The sequence below is a fragment of the Antedon mediterranea genome, chromosome 5 (genome assembly GCF_964355755.1).
Source record: "Antedon mediterranea chromosome 5, ecAntMedi1.1, whole genome shotgun sequence".
In the NCBI taxonomy this organism is placed as follows: Eukaryota; Metazoa; Echinodermata; class Crinoidea; order Comatulida; family Antedonidae; genus Antedon; species Antedon mediterranea.
In genome coordinates, this window is record NC_092674.1 from 9573088 (window position 1) to 9596233 (window position 23146).

General features: G+C 31.9%; 1 protein-coding gene across 2 annotated transcripts in view; it reads left to right on the forward strand.

Moving 5' to 3' along the window:
* Positions 1–22517, forward strand: part of LOC140050317 (sodium- and chloride-dependent GABA transporter 1-like) — a 49678-nt gene extending 27161 nt beyond the window's left edge. For both annotated transcript variants that reach the window (XM_072095452.1, XM_072095453.1), the window contains 10 exons: positions 7766–8006; positions 8548–8680; positions 9420–9554; positions 12541–12644; positions 14371–14495; positions 15154–15266; positions 16018–16249; positions 16734–16840; positions 17475–17648; positions 18596–22517. In XM_072095452.1, the coding sequence (XP_071951553.1) occupies positions 7766–8006; positions 8548–8680; positions 9420–9554; positions 12541–12644; positions 14371–14495; positions 15154–15266; positions 16018–16249; positions 16734–16840; positions 17475–17648; positions 18596–18721 (1490 nt within the window). In that variant the 3' untranslated portion in view covers positions 18722–22517. The remainder of the gene's footprint in view (positions 1–7765; positions 8007–8547; positions 8681–9419; positions 9555–12540; positions 12645–14370; positions 14496–15153; positions 15267–16017; positions 16250–16733; positions 16841–17474; positions 17649–18595) is intronic.
* The last annotated feature ends 629 nt before the right edge of the window (positions 22518–23146 follow it).

Below are 23146 nucleotides of genomic sequence, written 5' to 3' on the forward strand. Positions count from 1 at the left end.
CAACGGCACACAAATAAACATGCTTTAACAACTTAACTGGCTTCTACCAATTATACTGGGCATTCCCAAAGCCAGGTTGAGGATCAAAAGGTACCAAATCATTTTTTTACAATTAAAAACACATTCAGAATTTCCAGAAAATCATACAAAATTATGCATGCCCAATGGTGTCTGGTATTTGGAGAGTTGGCTATTTTCTATTTCATGATGTGTTGCAGGCCTTTTCTTTTGAGGTGAGCGAGTGTGATCACTAACCTAACACACGCCTAAACTGCCCCTGAGGAGTAAACAACACACGTAAATTTGGTAACCTTATACACACCAAAATACAAACGACACACCTACTGCACCCCTGAATGTATAAGAAGTGAAATTGGTAGCACACCTACAATTTTAAAAAGACAAGGCCTGGTTTTGCTTTCTGTTGCATTCTAAACAATTTATGTTGGATTTGAAAAGTGTGTGAAAATTTTGTGCTTTTCACTTTAAGTTTGTAACAAGATCTATATGTTGGCTTGTTTTACTGTCATTTGAACTATTCAGTAATCTATGTTTCATAAATTTATTCATGAGTAAGTCTACGGTTACTGTAAATTGTTTATATTTTGGAAACTATAAATACATTCTGTTAGTGCTATAATGTTGGACCTGTTTGATAGGCTCAATGTCGAAAATGTTTAGTATTGTTTGATTTTATTTAAAACAGTCGGCGGCCTTTTTCTATTGAAAAATGAACAGTTTATGTTGAAACCTATTTTAAAAAAGATCATGTTGCAGCTAAAAATTGCTCAACAAAAATAAAACTGGTATTTAACGATTGAGTTTGGAATTAATTTGGATTTATTCATCCCTATTTAAAATCTGTTCTTTTTATGAACACCTGTTTCTGTTGACAAAACCGAAGCAATACACGTCAAATCAAAGTGAATTGCACAGAGAAAGTTGAATGTTTTGTGCTGCCGAAATTTTACATTAAATTTCTTATAAAAAAATATTCAATTTTGAATTTGTCATTATTGATGGAGTACATACTGTATTTTCAATTTCTTCTAAATGTTCCTAGTCTATTTCTCAGAGCTCAAGATTTAAACTGTTCATTCTAATGTAAGTCTTTTGATATAATTAAGCTCAATTTATAGCTTCTTCAATTTGATGATTTCTCTATCGGGGATGCAGCATGTGTTAATACAATACAATTTATCTGTTCTTAAGATGTAAAATGCTGTGAGAGAAAATGCATGAATACATGGATTGATTTTGTGCAAGGTAGCGGATGTTGCTGAGACGCTCACCTACAGACCACATCATAATTAAGTAGTTTACTGTACCACTCTAATCTTGGTAATCTTCCAGTAATCTTGGTATTCTTCCAATGGCTTTCTTTTACTACTATCAAATGTGCATCCAAAGTCCTTAAAAAATTACTGGTATTGGTTCATCAATTAAATTTGTTTTTATTTTGCTGGTTGTCCTTAATATTAACCAAAGGTTACGTATATTGTTTAAGTGTTCAACTTAAAGGCGTATATTACAAATATATGATAAAGATTAAAACTTGACCTAATGCCTTTATTCCTAGTATTCTTTCGATTTCTCCGCCTGGACTGATTTGGCAAGGTTTCAGATGAGATCTTTTTAAGATGACCTGTTTTGTGCAATTGTCACTATCCTGATATAAATGCTTGCTATTATTTAAAGTGGTATAAGCACAAGCTAACTTGCTTTAAATACTAAAAAAATGCATGATTCCATTTTTTGTCTGGATTATACAATGAATGAATTCATTTTTTGTGCATCAAGCAGACTAATACTAAGCTTTAGAAAGCAGTATATTTTCTGCCACAATGGAAAAAAGCTTTATTTCATTTGAGTTGACCTACTTTTTTTTATTATTTAATACAATGTTTATCATCTCCCAACATGCACAAACTATTGTGATATTTGCCATTAATAACTGAATTACTTCCCTGATGTATTGACCATCCCTTCCCATCTTCCCTTCTTCTTCGTAATATGTTAATACAATTTCTAATACAGTTCCTTATATAGTATAAAATATTAACCAGGTTTAAGTAAATCTTTGCACTTAATATTCTTTTTAGCCTCTGGGTCTATTCCCTCCCCCTACTTTGTCTGATTTCACCCCAGGTATTGCCTTTTGGTCTTTACAGTACGTAGGCCTCTTTAGCCAGTTCAGATGAGTTTTTACAAGAAATGCTTACAAACATTTATTCCCTGAACCCAGCCCAATTCATAGGATCTACAGTGTAAGTAATCGTACTACGCTTAAAATACAATAGAACCTTAATAAGGGAACACCTTTGGGAATTAGGGAAGTGTCCCCTTAATACTGATGACCCCTTAATAGCGATGACCCAAAGGGTTGGTTTTATTGTACAGTATATCGTTTTACTTGAACTAACCTTTTTCCGTATGTCTCCGGTTTGTTCAGTGATACAATAAACACAATTTGTAAAAAATTTTTATTTATTTTTTTTTTTTTTTTTGTTCCATAAAAAGCATACTGTATTTTGTGGAGAAAGTTATTAATTATTGTTAATTGTTAATTGCAGTAAAAAAGGTGTATTTTTAAATGTGGATATTTTGAAATCTCAAGTGAGTTTTCCAGCAAGTGCTTATTTCGGAAGCGCGGTATAGTAACATCTGCACTCCTTAATCCACGACCCATTGTTTAGTTATTTATTTAGTATTTAGCCTGTTTAACCATTCTGTTATCTTGGATAGGCTATTCTGCCAAGTGTACTGTAAGTGATCTAATAGAATCTAATATTGATTAATTGGACTTGTACAGCAAGTAGACGCATTCTTATAAGTATTGGTTCAGTGTGAATACTTTACATAACAATGGGAAATGTGTAATTAACAATGAATACATTATTAATAAGGTTTGTTTAAGTACCCCATATTGGTTTTAAAACAATTCCCTGCCAAGTATTATGTTCCCAATGGAAAATAGGAACGTTCCATTTACATTTTAGGTAATAATAATATAAAGAATAATAATACTCAACTACAGTGCACACTTCCTGTTTAATTTGAAATTTGAGAGGAGGAAATATGAAAGCTTATAATGTCCATATTTATACTGACAAAAATGATTTCTGTCTGTTTAATTTTGTAACTGCAAAGTCTCAATCACTACCGTATATCATTATGACCTTGTGTAGGCCTACATTATAAAATTATATTTCCATGTTGTTTTGTGATGGTACAGTAGTAACGAACAAAGTCTCAACACTGTAATTATGATTTAATATGACCTTGTGTATGATATGTCTAAAAGTCTGTAAAGTAATTCCAAACAAACCTTAAAGTAGGTATCCCAATGTAAAAATTCAAATTAATGATGGTACTTTTTCTTTCAGTTAATCAGAAGGAACTTACTGAACATAAACTTTTGCAATTTAAATGATTGAAATCGGATTATCCATTCAAAAGTTATGGTCCGTTAAAGTGCCCAAAAAACAGTGATTTTTGCTTGAAAAATGGCACTTTTTCTAATTATATTTGAACCCATTTTTGAAGGGTTATAACTTTTATACTAATAATTTTAAAGTTCTTATTTTTTCCAAACCCATAGATACAACAGAGTTGTACAAGAAAAAATTTTTTTTGGGTGTCCTCGACATTTTTTTTTTTAGATATCGCCCTACAAAATTCGTCCGAGGGCTTTTTACGCGTGATTTTCCCAATGTCTCAAAAATGCCCAAAAAGTTCCTGTCTTTAAATGATTCATAACTTTTGAACCAATGTGTGAATTAACTTCTTTTTTTTTGCATTGCATAAAATGTAATATGTATTTTAGTAAGGTTTATTTATATTGACAGGTAGGTAATTCTGAAATACAACATAAAATATTGTTAAAAAATGTTAAAATGTGAAAAAAAAAATATTGCGTTAAAAAACTGTGTGGGTATTGTTTCTTTTCATTAAATATTATTTTTCGTAAGTATAAATTTTTTTAATAATTCTAGTATTTAAAGTTATATTTATAATCATATATTATTTAAATTGATTTTCGAACCGCCAAAAATAAGAATTAAGCCCGTGCTTATTATGTGTTCGATTCCATTTGGAGCGCCGGGCCGAACGTAGACTCGGCCGCGCCTACTACAAAAGTTAAGATAGGCCCCTACAGCTAGCTAATTAAGGTCTAAATAAAAGCCTGACGCTAAATTCTGCCTAAGAAATATCGGGAAGAAATTTTTTATTTAACAAAGTAATTACCTCAATGGTATAATTGTAGCATGTTTAATTTTATTTCCCTTTCGATTATTCTAACCGAAAGTTGCACTTTGAATTGAAATATACGGAATAAAATTTAGGCCTAGAAACAGCGTAGACATACAACGGCAACACAGGCCAAAGCGCGTTTCGGCCGCCTACATAGAATGGCTTACGGCCGCTGCATAGCAAAATCAAAGCTTCTTAAATTTCTTCGGTACATTTCTTCCTAACGTACTTGCTTTATATAGTAGATTTATAAATATTCCACTTATTAAATAATTTAATAAATCGGTAAAATTGACGTTTCGAAGCAAATATTCCATGAGAGGCGACATTTTTCGACATGCCTCGTGTGCGGCGAAGACTAGTTCAGAAAATGGAACAGTCCACTGCAGGGGTTATCCAATCATTAATTAACGCGCTAATACATGCATACCATGCACATTGTCTGGGCGACGATAATTTAGTAATAAGCGGAGAACTGAATCCCCCCCGTAAGGAAAATGGTAAACACTGATATTTATGGTAGGGATTATTTTTTTCAGTGGTTGGTCTTGTTGGCCTCTTCGCACGAGGTCCACGCAAAGTCAAATAAAACGATGTGGTTTATCAAACAGAAATATAAATTAGCTTCAATTCAATACTAAATTAGCCAGATTTTGATAATGAGAAAGACTAAAAAATTCAATTTTTATCGTTAAAATTGACATTTGAGGCGGATGTACATAATAATAATAACCGATTTACATATCAAAATAAAGAGTATTTAAAGCCTGATAACATGCAACAAAAATTACTCCACCACCTATTATGGACCTCGTGCGATCGTGTTTTGAAAATGGGTAGGTGTTTTCCAAAGTTATTTTTAGCGCGCGGATTTCGGCTCGCCGGCTTTTGTACCTCATTTTTAACTCGCGTTTTCTATTAAAATATTTAATAAACATAGATTAAAAATATATGAAAATAATCCCTTAAACAAGATCTTTCCAGACATTTAATTTTTATTCACATGTGTATATCAGAAATAGTATATTTTTAACTTCAAAGACACGTCACTTTTTGAAATTTCACGAACGTGTTAAAATCGCGGTAACGAAAATCCGCTTCATTGGGATACCTACTTAAAGCACAGTTTCCATACATTGTTCTTAAGGATGTTTGTATAGTTAACTAATTATCTGTTAGTATCCGATATAATTCAATTTGTGTTATGAATTTGATGATGCGGAAGAAATGTTGCGTTGGTAACATTAAGTTCCATCTGAAATGTCAAGTCTCCATTTAAGACAGTCTTTGAGTACGCATCTTTAATGTGCTAACTGTACAGTACGGTAGCTGTTACGATGGTAGTAACAAACACATTATACAGACTTGAAAAATTGACGAAAGTTCCAAATTTGGACTCCAAAATTAAGAAATAAAAATATTTTACAAAAATTCTATATTGCTAAAAGCTTGACTAACCCCAATTTTTTTTTCAAAGGGAAAAATCACTGACTGGTCATCATTGACATTTTTTTCTTCAATTTTTGGCCCAGTAGTACTGTAGGTCAGGTCTGCTGTCTTGGTTTTGTTTGTACATGATCTTACAGTATGTACACTTCCAGTTTCATTCTAAGCCTAGTTTATATTATGACATTATCATGTAAATTTAACATTTAAACATGCTGTAATGTCTACTTATATAGAGGTTCTCTGAATGTCAAAAAACAAGACATGATTTAGACTGGAATCTTTAGTTTTCCTGTTTTTCTTCATTTTAACACACCTATACTATCTCTAACAAACATAATTTTAACATGATTATTACCATTGTCATTTGGATATTATGTTAACCAAGATTTCAAACTATCACGGACGCCAGTAACTCGTTATTATATAAAGTCAATCTATAATTGGTTTATGTTACAAGTTGGTTACCTAAATTCCTTCGCATGTCTTGGTAAATTACATTAAATGCGTTTTAAAGATATTAGTTGACCGTATTTTAGGTCAGGAATTCTATGTGTTAATTTCTTTTGCGTCATTTACTACATTGAGAACATCAAGCATTCTGGTGTGTCTTACACATTTATTTGTTGATAATATGCTTCAGAGATAAAGTGATTCCTAGATAATTATGTGCAGTACAGTAGACCTATTAAGGGGACATCTAGAATAGCCAATCACATTTTCAAAAATAAGTAGCTATACAGTAATCTCTGTAAACTATTCAAAATATTTGCAGAGTGAGAAACAATTTATATCGTAAAAACGATATCTCTTTAAAAAGTCATTACCACGCTGATGCTGTATCATATTGTGTAGGCTTGATATATTGTTGTCTAATTAACATTAGTATACACTAATGTTTAATATTGTGTGCAATTGACATTGTGAATTTTGTATGAAACATTTTCCTTAATCGACTATAAGTGCAGTAAATCATGATTTATAAAGTGTAAATAAATTTTATGGCATCCTTGGAAAATATTTGTTGAAACCTATTAAATACAATAACTTTATTCCATGGGTTTGCTTTATTTTTTAAGGAAGATTAAAAATTTGATTATTTAAATTAGGTTTTTCTTGTAATTATATTTTTCAAATACCAAAAAAAGACCAGACAATTTTATTTAAAAGTTTGTTTTTGTTTTATGTAATTTTTTTAAAGCAGAAACATGCCAAATAAACACATAACATTTCCCAATTGTTTACTGTATATTATACTATAGCAAACCGTTTTATCTTTATTTAAATTTATTTCAAAAGGTTCCTGAATAATTGGAAAATGCTAATTAATTTGAAATATGAGATTGTATTTTGATGAATTATTGTGGTTGCTTTGGTTAAATTGATCCTAATATAATAATAATCTCCATATGTCATGCAGGTGCCTAATAATAATGACTTAGTAAAGATCAGAATGTGCGATACTGAATCTTATCTGATTATGTCTGCAGCGAGTGACCAATTATTAGAAGATGCTTTACTAAATGCATTTCAATTTTTGTAAAAGTCTTAATGGACCGTCACTCAGAATTTCAGTATAAGTATGTCATAAAATCTTCCTGCGCTCGTTTTATTGATAAATCTTCGATGTTAATTGTTATGATTAGCTGTAACGTTTTTTTTATAAACATTATTTAATTATATTTCATTCATTACTAAAAGGTAAAAATATGATTAACTAATGAAAAAGAAAGATTTCTGTTCGTACTAGGGAGCTTTTGATTTGTGACAGTCATGTTCGTTGATTGTGCGCATGCGGGATTTTGGGATGCGTGTCCTCACTGCGACACAGGTCCAGGCGATTACTGTACCATCATCGCAAATCGATAGCTCCCTATTGTCATTTAGGTTCTGGTTTTTGTAAACATTTTTTATAAAAGCTTTTTATTTTTCTACTGTATTGTTAACAAATAAAAGGGGTTAATAAATACAAAGACATCTTATTATTCAATAAATTTAGTATGTCATTGAAACTCATCAAAACAAATCATAAAAAAAAAATCAATATCTATCTCTTTTCTTGCAGGAATTGGATATGCAATGGTGTGTATCTCCGGCATTGTTACCGTATATTACAATCTGGTTCTAGCCTGGGCGTTATTTTTCTTCTTCAAATCTTTCACAAAAGATTTGCCGTGGAAGGGCTGTGAAAACACTTGGAACACAGATGCCTGTGGGTATGCTAATGGCACCATTGGTATCAACTCTGACAATGAAACGGTGTTGATTTCAAATATATCGACCATTCCTGCTGAAGAATATTGGAAGTAAGTAAATTAATATATGATTTATCGTCCAAATTCATTTCAAAGATTTATATTTAACAGAGTGATTTCTATTTTACATATTTTAACATATGTAGAGTACATTTAATAATCTGAAATTCATGCCTGTAGCTAAGCTTTAGTACAAACTCACTGTAAGTGTAAGAGTATCGGTGTTAATTAAACAGCCAGGCAGATGCATGTGTGCCTAGTATTCTTCTAAAAGATAATCTCCCAAACATTATGGAAAAATGTGGAATTAACTCCATATGAAATGCTTGTGAGTAGCCACTCGGAATAGTAACCCCTCATGAGTAATTGCTTGTGAGTATCTGCTCGTGGGTAACTGCTCGTGGGTAACTGCTCGTGAGTAACTGCTCGGGAGTAACTGCTCGTGTGTAACCGCTCGTGTGTAACTCCTCTTAACTCAAAAGTGACTTGAGCAGCTCCTCTGCATAGACTACATGGTGTGATTGTTAAAGTTGACCACCATATTGACAGATAGATTCTATTTATCCTAAAAAACCTTTTTTTTCACTTTAAGGAATGAAGTTTTGCAAGTTAGTCCTGGTATTGATGACATGGGGAGTATGAGGTGGCAGTTAGCAGCCTGTCTTTTTTTAGCCTGGGTGATTGTCTACTGTTGTATATTTAAAGGCGTTAAATCTTCAGGAAAGGTAAATGTTGGTTTTTTTTTACCATTATTGTGGAATTATGTTTCTCCTTGCAAATCACTTGACTGAACTATAGCCGTACATAATAAAATTCGCAATTAGCGTTCGGAAGCAAATCATTAAGATTGTCAACTATCACAAACAAACGGAAACCCCAACAAAAGGTATCCATCAATTGAATGACTACCGTAATTGCAGATTCTATTATGGAATTGTTTACAGAGCACACTGTAGGCTCATCAGTTCAGTAAATGTTATTGCAGATTGTTTAACGTACAGAAAATGTTTTAAACATTTATAAGAACTTGTTACTTGGGGTTTCCATAACAAAGTTATAGTGATAGTTGTAGGGATAGCCCAACACAGTAATAAATGAAATGAATTGAAATAAACCAGAACGCCTCTATGGGGTTTTATTTAGTTCACACTATCCAAATGATTGTGTTCCACGTAATCCTAATAACTTTGTATGTGGATTTAAGTCATATTTAAAAATTCTGAACATCATGTAAATTTTTTTTTCATTTTTATAAATTGTAATATGATGTCGTAAATTTTAGGTTGGGACTTCTGGCTTACAAGCTTCATAGTCTCTTTAGAAGCCCCAGACGTTTAAAACATATATAAATGAAATATGAATGCATAATTTTTTCTTATTTTATTTTCTTATTTTATTTATAATCATTTCTACAGAACCAATTCAGATTGTATGTATTGAAAGTATAATGTTTAATCTTGACAGGTTGTGTATTTTACTGCAACATTTCCATATGTTGTGCTTACAATTCTTCTGATACGTGGACTGACGCTGGAAGGCGCATGGGATGGAATCTACTTTTATTTGAAGCCAAACTGGGAAACTTTAAAAGATGCAAAGGTTTGTTGTTTCTCTACAAGGTATCACAATGGAGGGGTGTCACTTTGGGATAGTAGTAGTCAATTTGAATAAAGGAGTATGACTTTGATGGTAAAGAAATCGTATTCACTCATAATTTTATAAATTTATATTGTTTGAAAGTACTTGTTTCAATTTGCGATTTTAAAACTGTTCTAAAATCCTGTCGTCGATTTCCGCATGTTGAAATCCTCATCGGAAAAAATCCCATACGCTTTTTTTGTTGTATGTTATCAAACTTTAGACGAGCTTCAATTTGATACGTAAATCGTCTTCTATAAATAAGTTTTTCGTTACTTTTTGAATCACTGTTTATAGAAAAATATTATTATGGATTTTAAAATTATATTATAGTTAAATCTACATTGAATATGATAAAGCATAACCGCCTATTCTTTTGTAAGTGGGTTCGTGCCAGCATACAAGCCAGATATGAACAATGGATCTCCTTGCCAGAGATAGCAGAGATGTGGTTGATCCATCAGAAATTCCTTTGATCATTTCATGTATTGTGAAAAGCCATTCTTTGAGTTCATTAGTGTCCCTACTCAAGGCAATATGTGCCTTCCTGTGATGTCCCTGTTATATAAGCTGTCATGAGACTTGGGGACAAATCTAGGCTGTTGCAGTTTATAAGCCAGGGATGAAATCTTATCCATGGGAACAATGCAAAATAGCACATCAGTCAACATGCATGAATGAAGACTTAGGAGACTTTATACAGCACAGCCAAATCACAATGGGTGCTATGCAAAATACATCTAAACATAGAGGGCGTTATTTACAAATATTGGAACTGAGCGAAATATAAATGCAGAGCGACTGAGGGCGTGCTAAATAATATTTCATCTCATATTAGGTTTCTACTTTTATAAGCTGAGATTCCACTATTATTTTTTTTCCTCTTTGTATTATGCTTATTTATGTATAATTAATAGTTTATTAATAGTTTATTAATAATAAGTGTTTATGAATGGCAATAAAGAAAGACGTGACTTTTAACATAATAAACATTTGTGAGGTCACCAATATACCAATTTTCCTGAATATCGGGCATTTTGTGTAAGTATATACCAACAACTACTAAAAATTCAGGACGGTAACTTAAAATTTGTGTCGCACTGTCTGTGTCCTGCAAACAGAAGGAAAAAGCAAGTACTATATGGCAACATTATATTTCGGCAAGTACAAAATCTATAGTGCCTTTATGGTGAATTATGCGGTAAGCTAGGCATTAGCCAATGTCTCTGGAAATGTGTGGCAATATTATTTTTGGCCTTTTTTAGTTTACAGTAACCAAAAGGGGCATTAGTACTAGATTCTCAATGTTAATTTATAAATACAATATAATAACTGATAGTGCACATAAATTATACCAGTTTCAAAATAATTTCTTTCCCGAGGATTTTTTATGCTTATTTTTTAGGGAATTCTTTATTTTTCAAAAATTTAATTTCTATGACTCGGATGTGTGCATAATAACAGATGTGTTGACATTATTTTGTTTTGTGCATTCATAGCATACACCATTGGTAACCAATTGAATTTACTTCCCGTCATTTAGTTACTGGAACGTTCCACAACTAGTTCTACCCAGTTCTTTTCAGTTCTTTCCTCATTTTGTTTTGTCAAAGTTGACACAACCTCTTCTGGAAATCAGGTGTTATCTTTTTGTCATGAAAATGTTAGTTAATGTTTGTGATTACCTGGGGTTCTGGCACAATTAAGTTCAGGTGCGTGCATTCCTAGTGTCCAATCATATGTTGTCAATTTCCACATTATTAAATCTTAGCCCTTGCTAATCCGAAAGCACTAAATTTAGATATTGTCACCCTCTGTTTTCTCAGTTTCTGTTTTTTTTAAACATAGGATTTCCGCTTCAGATTAATTATTTTCTAAATTAATATGGAAAACTTGAATTTGAAGAGAAACTAGGACTTTAGAAGACAAACCAATCCCATCATAAATTGTAGAAAAGACAGGGTTTTCTCAGGTGGAACCAATGACGTTTAGATTTAAAATATAGACTTGTACGTATATAATTATGAACTACTTTTTAATATCTAATTTAGTTTATTAATATTGTTAAGTTTTCTCTGCACTATCCAACTTTATGTGACTAAAAAAAATGTGCACATAATATATGGACATGATGTGATGTCGTATCACTATCATATTTAGGCACATCACAATTTTTATTTTAGAACAAGTTTGATAGTATAGACAAAGCTTTAAAATGTTCTTTTGTTATACTAATACTCTGAATCTGAGGACTGTAGGTCCAACACACACAACACAACCTACAATTGTTTCTGATTAATATGATAATTTTAACTTGGAACTTGAACCCCTTCAAACCTAAATGAGAATTGACATATAGTCATATAGTTTGTTATTGAACAACATGGCACCAAACATTTGAAGCAGTAAAGCATAGCGACCTATCGGAGCATACTTAAAAACCAATCTAATTATTTTTTTTAATTGTATTATTTAAGGTTGAAGACATTGCCTAGACAAGTACTGCTACAAATAAATAAATTTAGTATTATTATACAAGAAAGAATTTAAAGAAAAACGGAATTAAATGTGTTTTTTTTTTTAATGTGGTCAAGATTGTTTTTGATAAAATCTGGGCATAGAGGTTATTTAAAAATATAAATCACAACCTCAAAATGATATCCAATCTAAAAAAACATCACCATATGATATTTATTCGAATAAAGAGCGCCCTTCCCTAAATATGGGCATAGCCTCCCTCCACAGCATTTATTTTTTCCTTGAATGAACGACCTGCCACATTTCTATTTTTTGTAAAATTTATTGACTGCATTTTACTAAGCATATCTGCCCCATCCTGCTGAAAATCACCCTGAACAGTAAATGCCCAGGGGAATATAAATATGGTCGTGTTTTTTAAAATAATGATCATTTCTCTATTTTTTTTTTTGTTTAAACAAATGTTTAGGTTTGGAATGACGCTGCCACGCAGATATTTTATTCGCTCGGACCGGCTTGGGGAGGCATTCTGACATTCGCAAGTTTCAACAAGTTCCACCACAATTGCTATAGGTGTGTTACGTTTCTCGGGGTTTATATTGATTCAGGGATGGGAATTTTAAGTAATGCCTTATGAACTTTATTTCATATACTGTATAAGACAATAATGTACGTTTAATGGATTAGCCAATACATTTTTTTTTGTATATTGTTAGTACAGTGTTTGTACACTCCTCAACTGTGTTGTAATTAATTAAGTTTATTATCTGATTATCTTTTTATTGTCATCCAATAGTTTGCTCATTTGCATGGCACAATTTGTATGATATATTTCGCTTTTGCCCTTCCATTTGCATTTTGTTCCATGTATAAGTGAACAATTTGAATTTTTACTGCACATAAATCTAAATTAAAAATGCTTTTTATTAATTATTTTATTTATTCAATTAAATTCAAAATTATTTTTGCTGTGTCCATTTCAAAGCTTTTACAGAGGCAAATTATTATCTATAAAATTTTAAATTTAATTACGTTATTCCATATTAAATCTAATATAAGCAAAACTTTTTCCTCAAATTTAAATACAATTTAACTGTTTTTTTTTTTGTAATGAATATGGCCTGACTGTCACTGCATTCCTATGCATCTTTTTAGTGACTCTTTAGTATCATCAGTTTTGCATGATAATTCGTAGCTTTTATGCATGATACAGTTGCTTGTTATTATGAAATTGCTATATTGCTGTTATATGATTTTCATATTCACCAATTTTATCTTTATCCACTCCTTGTTTGTTGTCTTTCATACCCCCTAAAAACAAAGCTTAAATGCACAATTGGCAAAAAAATAAATAAATAAATGAAATTATCGTAGTACCCCACCCTTCCAACGTTCCCATTGTCAGCGTCTCAACCCAATTACTGAAACATAAAAAATAAAATTAAGACTCTTTACAAAATTTGTAAGGAGTTAGCAACAAAAGCATGTTGCTTAGGTGGTATATACTAACGTTTTGAAATAGTGCATATTCTCACTTTTTAGTCACCGTCATAATAACGATAAACATAGCAATTTGAAATTGTTAAACAATTTGTATTATAATATTGATTGATAATTGACATTTTTTCCAGTGGAGACTCGGACAATGTTGCGGCAGATACTCTGTTTAATTCTTCATGATTGTATATTTTTTTCATTTACCTCTTTCTTTATCCTAATGATCAAATTAAAAGATAAATGACCAAAATTTTCCATCAAAATTCACCAACACATTCTCAATTACATTTCTTCACCATTTTATATCGACTATGTTGTTAATCCTTTTAAACATTTAAAATAATTTTTATCAAAATAAACTAAATAAAATTGTGAAATAAAACAATTTAATAATAAATAAATTAAAATAATTGTTTAAAATAGTTTGAATACATTTTAAATATAAACTAAAACAAGTTTGAAACCATTTACAATTTCAAATAAACAAAATTTAAAATGTTACTTGTTGAAATAGTAATACATTATTTATAATATATATAATAATAAAAAAATAATTTTTTTAAAAAATTAAATTATTTTAAGAAACATTTGTAATTTAGGAAAAATAGAAATTCTCTTAAATTTTGGCATTGGCCTTGTTTTCTCATGTCTCATGCGTAAATTATAGTTTAATTTAAAATTTGTAATTGGGAAAAAATTTGTCAAAATGTGACAGCTAGCCATCACCTCTGGGCCAGCCATCACCTCTGGGCCAGCGCCCATCTTTGCCTTCCAGGTAGATTACATTTCTTCTTCCTTACAGAGATGCGCTGGTAGTTCCATTGATCAACTGTTTTACGAGTTTCTACGCTGGATTCGTTGTGTTCTCAACACTAGGTTTTATGTCTTACAAGACTGGCATTCCCATCCAGAATGTCTCTACAACGGGTGCGTGTGCCACGTTATGCTTGATTGATTCCAGCTTGGGTTAAAGCGTGGCAGACAATCGGTCGCCGCCGCAATTGAAAAATCCCATGGAGTCAGCAAGTTCAACATTCGTTCATTATGAGTTTTAAAAGCCCTTTATCTCTGTTTATTGGTAACAATTACTAAAGGAATACATTTCTAAATGCATTCTTTCAGTATAGTAGTTTAGTTCTTAATATTCCCACTTTGCCTTCAAATACAAAAACCAAAAAAAAGGGGTAATTTACTCAAATTGATGAGGATGTGCGTGTTGTGTTTTTCCCTTGATTTTCTACCAAATCATCGCCATTAGAATACAGTTTACGTTTGCTTTGTGGGAAGGGGGTTTTGATAGAACACCAACGTCGTCGATGAAGATCAACGCCCATCATCGCCTGATAATAATTTATTTAATTAGTAAACTAGGCTATTTATAATAATCTGTATAGTATATATATTATGACAAATTGTAATTTAATAAAGTTTAGTTTTACTAATATTATTGTATATTATATTATTATTATTTTGTCTGTTTATCAGTACCAGAAAAATGTAAGTATTTTATTTATATATATAACATTTTGCTGTCTAGTTGAAACATTTGTTCATTTGGAATCTTTGTTTTTTCGATTTTTTGCAGGGCCTGATCTGGTCTTTATCACTTATCCTGAAGCTATTGCCCAGATGCCTGTGGCTCCACTCTGGGCATTCCTTTTCTTTTTCATGCTGTTCCTTGTTGGTTTAGATACGCAGGTAAAAGTTTTATTTTTGCTTTTATCTATTACCCCTTATAACAAACCTGTGTCGTGTCCAGATAAATTTCCTTTCCACAACTGATTCATTAACCCGAAAGTGGCATGGGTTGCGTGTATTTACACTGCAAAATATCAACCTGTGTAAATGTTATAGGTCAATCGAAATATCGCCCTCTCACGCATGAAGAGACACCCTAGTAACGGTCTGCTCATTATACCTCCCACAATTTTGTTTTATGGCAATATACACAAAAATTAAGTCTACTCGTGAAGAATAATATCTTGAAATAAAATTGAATAACAAATAACAATAAGTTTTATTTATTAAATAAGCGAATAAACAAAATCAATCTTATATTAATTGTATGTAAATTAAATACTATAGTAAGCGAGGATAGTAAACAAACGGGTAAAGATACGCTGAGCGTTTTACATCGCAAACACAGGTTCATCCCGGGTGCGTCCCGGGTGCGTCCTGGGTTGACTCGACGCTGAATACATTTTTCATCACTTCGGGTAACTTTTTATGTCGTTCACATTGGCCTGTATTTCCGCATTTCTGCGTCCCAGGTACGACTAGGGTTATACAATTCCGGATCAACTACGCTATTTTACTGGAGGTGTAAAAGGTGTATTACACATCAAAGAGTATAAAGCCTTGTCTACACTTGCAAGCTATTGTTTGTAAACCTCAAGATGGCGTTAATCAGTAGGGTTTGTTATAATATCTTACCTATTTTTTCTTCCAGTTTGGTATGTCGGAGACATTTATCTGTGGAATTGTTGACGAGTTCCCCAAATACCTGCGCCCACACAAGTCTTTGTTTTCGCTGGCCGTGTGCGTGATGTGTTTTCTGCTCGGTCTGCCGTTGTGTATGGAAGGAGGAATCTACGTATTTGAGCTGATTAACTGGTACTGTTGTTGGCTGTCCTTGATGCTGGTTGGAATGTTTGAATGTCTGGTGATAGGATGGATATATGGTACGTATTCAACAATGTTCTTAACTTTTAATTTATGTACTACTTGGAGGTCAAGAAAATGCCCATGGTACAGTATAAGGCCCACAAATGTAAAAACAAATAGTAATCTTTTGACAACATTGTCTTAAACTATGTTAAAGCTCTGTCTACACTACCGAACCAGTTTGACAAAAAAGTATATGGTAGTGATATGACATTATCATGTCCATATACAAGTACATCACATTTGTTTGTCACATTAAGTTTGATAGTGTAGACAATGCTTTAAACTCTCTTCTCTTTATTTTATTGAAATTGCGGTCTATCTATCTAGTTACTACCATTTAGCCTGTTCTGCATTGAAACTTAAAAAATACATACTTTAAACTTAAAGTTAAATCTGATCAGAAACCTATTGGAGTTATATCCAGTTCATCGAAGTTAACTAATCACATGAGAACTTATTAAATATTGAACAATTCCCTGTTAATTTTTCATTTTTTAGGTGCTGATAGACTTTTGAGCAACACTAGGGAAATGATAGGCTTTATGCCGTCAATTTGGGCACTATACAAAGCGTCTTGGTGTTTTCTTACTCCAGTCGTCATTGCGGTAAGTACAAAAAACAAAAGAAGCCTGTTTTAACTTGCAAATCTGTGTCTGTAGATCTATCTATACTTGAAAACAATACAGTATAGAGATTCAGGTGAACCTTATATTCTTTCATATTAGAAATTGTAATCTCGAAATCTAGGTTCTAAAAAATTTGACTCAATATTTGTAAAAAGAAACAACATTTTGGCACATATGGCATGTCATACTTGAGCTTGACATTTTATGCCACATTCTTAAGGCATCCAGGTGACTTGCTTGAAATTTCTTTGTTGTTCTAATAGAACAACACTCCCAATATCGGACTCTCTGAAAACCGGAAACTCCCCCAAAACAAAAAGGTCCCAAATTCATATTTACCATTAAATACACATTCTGAATGCCAGACTTTTCCATAAAATATTAAGCCAGCCCAAATATATTTGGTATTGAAAGAGTTAACTGTTACAGTCCAAGCTAAACACTATAACATTCTTTACTACCTTATTCTACTCCAAATGTAACATACTCCTGGAGACCATCCAACATAAGTTAACAATAGTAAACAAAAAATCATCTTTAAAATAAAATAACAATTATTGGTAATCATAACATGCATTATTTTGATGATTGAATAATTTTCATTTTAAAATAGTGTATTGCGGGGTTTAGCATGTGGCAGTATAGTCCGGTCACCTATGGTTCCTATGTGTATCCCGGCTGGGCAGAATGTATAGGTTGGATACTAACGTTTTCCTCGCTTGTACCTATTCCAGTCATGATGGTGTATCAATATTTTTACTATGGTGAAGGCGATACACGGTTGGAGGTAAGATAGGTTCTTTTTATATCCATGTGGCCTTGTATAGTAGTGCGTATTGCGTAGGGCATATCTGATTGGTCGATTGCAGCCGTTGGTTCCTTCTCCATGGAGAATCTTTTTGAACTGCAATAACATTGCAGTTTGCTATCTTCTAGCCTTCAGATATATAAAATATTTGGTATATACCGATTCTACTGTATCTATGGTATGCATGGTGGCATTTTTAAAGTATCATGGGTAATTTCTGTGATAAAGTTCACAGTACTGTCTTGTCAAATCACCAAAGTTAGCCCTTTCACTGACCAGTGAAAGGGCCGTGAGTGGCTGAGCGGTTAAGACAGTGGAACCGTAATCACGTAGCCATAACATCCGCAGGGGTTCGAGGCTCGCTCACTCCATGGATCTGGTGGTAGAACGAGTCTTCTCGGATAAGGACTATAAACCGTAGGTCCAGTGTATACACAACTTGCTAGTGTGCACTTTAAAGAACCTCTTTCGAGATGTGTACTAGTACATCACAGCCACTGATCACCAACTGGGCCCTCTGGGAGATCAGTCTTTGACTGAAGAGGTCACCCAGTATAAAGATAAAACAAACAAACAGTGTTCATCCCATCTCTGTTTGTAATTTTTGTTTTTGTAACTTAAAATGAAAAAATGGTGATTTAAAAAAATACTAAATTTTAAATTGTTATGGGAAATAGTTTGGTCTGATTTGTTTATTTTATTTTATCCAATCGAAACCAACAGCGATAATTACCGCCACTAACAGGTTTGATACAAACAAAGCCAGGACTGTTTAAAGCACCTTGATTGGTCATAACATTAATCAAGGGATTCTTTCGTCCAATGCCTACCTTGACCAGAGGAAAGGCATAAACCAATACGTCTGAGGCAGATACTAGATGGGGGATACAGACAAAATTGGTAATTTGCCATAATTATTATTGCAGAGAATTTCAAGCCTGCTGAAACCTACATCAGATTGGGAGAAGGGAGATGGCATTGAAGTGAGTGATGATGACTATGTTATGAAATCAGTTAACAGCAATGGCCTACCAGATCCAGCCCCTGTCTGAACAAGAAGAAAATTTCAAAATGTGGAGAAACTCTTGCCTTTGTCTTTTTATTTTTTCTTATAAAACTAGGATAAACTGGTTCTTTCAGTTGAGATTGTCCAGCAGTAGTAATTAGCATGTAGCTCAAATATAATGAAACTTTTGTGAATATTGTACATATTGCAGGCTTTGTTTATGAAGCCTTCCATGGAAATATTGAGTCACAATTTATGAAAAATTAGTTAATAACCTGGCAATTATGGTTAATTAAATGAGGTAATATACAAAATTGGGTTTTATCCAACATTCGCGTCTTGTATACAATGTTTCATTTCATTTTGGACATTATATTAAACAATAAAAACATTTTCGCAAAACCAGCAAAATATTTCCATCTATTAACAAAAATCTTTAAAATTAGAAAACTTCTTTTGTGCATGTTGTTCAAATGCTGAATTCCAGTTAATACAATTTATTATTCCTAACTTTTCATAAAATTTGAGTTTTCCACCGAGTTGGTATTTAAAGAGAACAATGATTGTTGTCTTGGATATGGCCTTAACCAAGAAGAAATCTCATTATAGCTTGCACTTACTGCTTTTTTTAATTTTTAAGTTCTCGATTTTAATTTGTATATATTGATATATTTTTCTGTCGTGATGTGGTACACTTTATTTCGTTTTCGAAATAAATGAATTATGCTCGTGGAAATAAGTTGATTTAGTAGTCTTCTGTCTTCAGGCGCCATATGATGAACAATTAGATCTAAGTATGTGTTTTTATTTATAGATACACTACTGACTAGAAAATGTTTGTAATTAAATAATATAGTTCAGCGAATTATTTATTTTGTATTTTTTTTTTATTCAATTTTATTGACCTTTTCTAGCTACATACTTTTTTGTATCAATGTTATTCAAATTCTATTTATTGTCTGTCCCTAAATATTGAAAGTCTACTGCACATCATCCTAAAACATGTTTTAGCAACATCAATAACATAATATGTATAAAAACGATTAAACATTTAGAAAAACCCTGTTTTAAAAAGAGCAATTACAGATGCTCATCAGAAACCTCTATTAAGGGGACACCTTCAAAGTGTCCCTGAATATTTTCCTTTGTTCATTTCACAATAAGTGCTTAGTAGAGGTGTCCCCTGAATAGGACTTTCCCAAAAGATAAGTTATACATGCTTTTACATTCAAACTGTAGGCCTAGAGACTGGAACACTCAAACTGAATATCCACGTATATATTTTGTTTTATTAAAACCAAATTTTAAGTAACTATAGTTAAGTAAAAACCGATCAAAATTAAAAGCAGTTCTGTTTCATAATTTGTACATTAGTTCCATTTTGTGATATATATATATCCTCTAAATAATTCAATTTTTAACATGTTCATTGTTGCTGGTAGAGTCACCACCACCAGAACAAAGAAATAATAATCCATAATTATACTGTTGAATTTTAGTGTTGATATGATCCATATTACAGCACGACATAAAACAACTCCGTTACTGATAATTAGTTGTAAGGTTTTACTTGATACCCAGGTACTTTTAAATTCAGTACTAAATCTACTAAAACAATATTTTTTTACAATCCATTTTATCAGAATGATTCAATTTGTTTCTGATGAAACTATAGACTCTGTTGATTATACTTATACTTACTAATAATTGCATTTAAAATGAATGTGTTAACTTAATTTTAATGTTAGAAATGGTGTATATAGAAAATAATATGCTAATACATATTTTCTATAAATTCTTTAAAGGTAGGTTTATATTATATTGTTATTTATGCAAACTGTTAAAACGTATAATATTGGTAAAAATAACTTTTGTTGATTTTCAGAGAATATTAAATACGAATTTAAACAAATATGTTATTAAGAAATTGATAAGATTATATCTGTAAAAGAAATTTTAAGATCATCTTAGCATGTGGCTACAAAACAATACTTTTGCGAAGGTTTCATCGCTCCTGTGAATTTATGAAGGCGCATGCGCAAATGACTGAACTTTACAGTATTGTCGTGTTGTGAGTTTATATTATAATAATTCATAATGTTTAATGTTTTAACTAAACTGTTAACTACCAGTATATTTCCATAATGAATGCATTATTTTTACTACCATATATGCATAATTAAACGCACACAATTATTTGTTTAAAATGTTAATATGAATTTGATCTGTGCTACATTCGAGATGAATTAAAGTCTCTTCCCGTCCAATAGAATACACTTGTTAGGATATTATAAAAGTATGCGTCTGTAAAATGTAACATTTATAATAGTAATATAAGAAATATCAAGTGTACTTTAAATTGTAGGTGTATGCAAATTAAAAATATTCTGGTTTTATCCAAATTGAGCAGAAATAATGTAGTTAGAAAGTATACTGTATAGTGACTGTAGGTAGCGTTTGTGCCTGTACGTAACTAATTGACCAATGTACTAATTCCTCCATGGAGTATGTTATCGTTCCAATTCCCAATTTTCTGATGTAAATTTACACAGAAAATAAACCAAATAGGACTTATTGTCTTAGAAATTGTGCTATATTTATTTATTTTGTTTAAATTGGTCAAATATTGTTGCCTTGCCGATTTTTTTTTTTCCCATGGCCAGTACGCTTTAACCGTATGTGAAGTGTGATTTGTTAATCATTTTTCAGTTGTGTCTAATATATGGATATACAAGCAATAAAGGCATTGCAAATTTATTTTGTGTGTTGGTAGTTTTGCGTTTTAGGGAGACTATATTTGTAAACATACAGCATGCTATAAATTATTTTATAATGCCCGAACTTAAACAATGCATAGTAATGTTAAGGATAAAATAAGACATATTTTTGAAATTTTGCTAATTTTATTTGTAAGGAAATGTTTTTTGACCCTTTAAAAAAAAACCCATTGGAACAGGTTATACTGTATGTCTAAATTTAGGATGGTGAGAAATATTTTGTTTTCTATCAAAAAATCATCTCAATTGAATAACTTGAGAATTGAATAATACTGTATTTTGGTGATCAATAGTTTTGTTTACCCTCTCATGGCCATTTTGTTGAAATCCTGAAATAGTCAAAATATTTATTGTGGTTTACTACATTATTACCTAATATTGTTAAAATCTACATATTCACACCAAAAAAGTGCTTGTCCAAGCGCCCCTCCCTTGCTCTTAAAAATTTCCCTTGTCTTTAAAATAGTGTGCAATTTTTGCAGCAGGTCCCTCGTTTAATTGTTACTTCACCGGACTACATTCTAGAATTGGAAACGCGTTTCTCTATTATATTGTACACCATTTACCTTTTTAGTGTGCAATAAATAACTGCTAACTACAGATTTTACTATTTTTGCTGATGCGAACTTCGTCTGCCCCGATTTCTCGCGAAATTTTACCAGGCTGTACATGCGGTTCATGTCATGTACTCTATATTTACTCAGTACTGTATAATTGAATTAAAACCATGTTCCACTAAAATAAAAAGGAACTCATCTAACAAACACCACGCCCTGTCTCGCTATTAATGATATCGCTGTACAGTATTGCAAAAGTGATTTAAATATATAAACGGTCAAATAGTGCAAACGTTAATGTCCGGTCGGTATTGTACATTTCGACCATCGTAGTGTACTGTATGTGTTAAGCATGTTGTGTGTAAACAGGTTAAATTCGTTTAAACCATGCAAGGTTAAACAGGGTAGGCCTATTACCTATGTAATTATTCTAATATATTGGAACGTTAAACTATAATGACGTTATTTTTGTTGTTGTTTTAGTTCAATAAATTTGACATAGAGGTAATGTTTTGTTTTTGTTAATGCATTTTGTTTTACTTCAATCAAGCAGGCGTTAAATCAAATTTCAACCATGTACAGTTGGTCCAAATCGCGACATCTTTTCCAGGCTTCCCGAGAGCCCTCTGGAAAAAAATATACTATAAATAAACTCTTGGACAACTAGTATTGCTTCTTGTTTAATGTCTCTATCCTACCCTGGCCCAGTCGAGTTATATAGTTGTATAAATAATCTTGTTCATTTTTCTGAACTTTAACCGACAATCAATGTACAACCCTTATTATCGCAATAACAAACGTGAAGGTTTATTTCTCCCTCAATTGGCTGTGGCTTTGTATCGCTATTTATACCACTTTATCCGGCCGCTTAAAAGGCTTATTTTAATTATGGATGTTTTGTATTTGTGAGGGTATGTTTTGGCATTTCTCTATTACAGTACTGTATAGTAGCCTACACTGCGAACTGTCTGTAAGTGTAATCCACATGATACAGGCAGTACTACACAAAAGTAACACTTGGGTAATGTATGTATAGTATTCTTGTGTCTTAATATATGGATATACAAGCAATAAAGGCATTGCAAATTTATTTTGTGTGTTGGTAGTTTTGCGTTTTAGGGAGACTATATTTGTAAA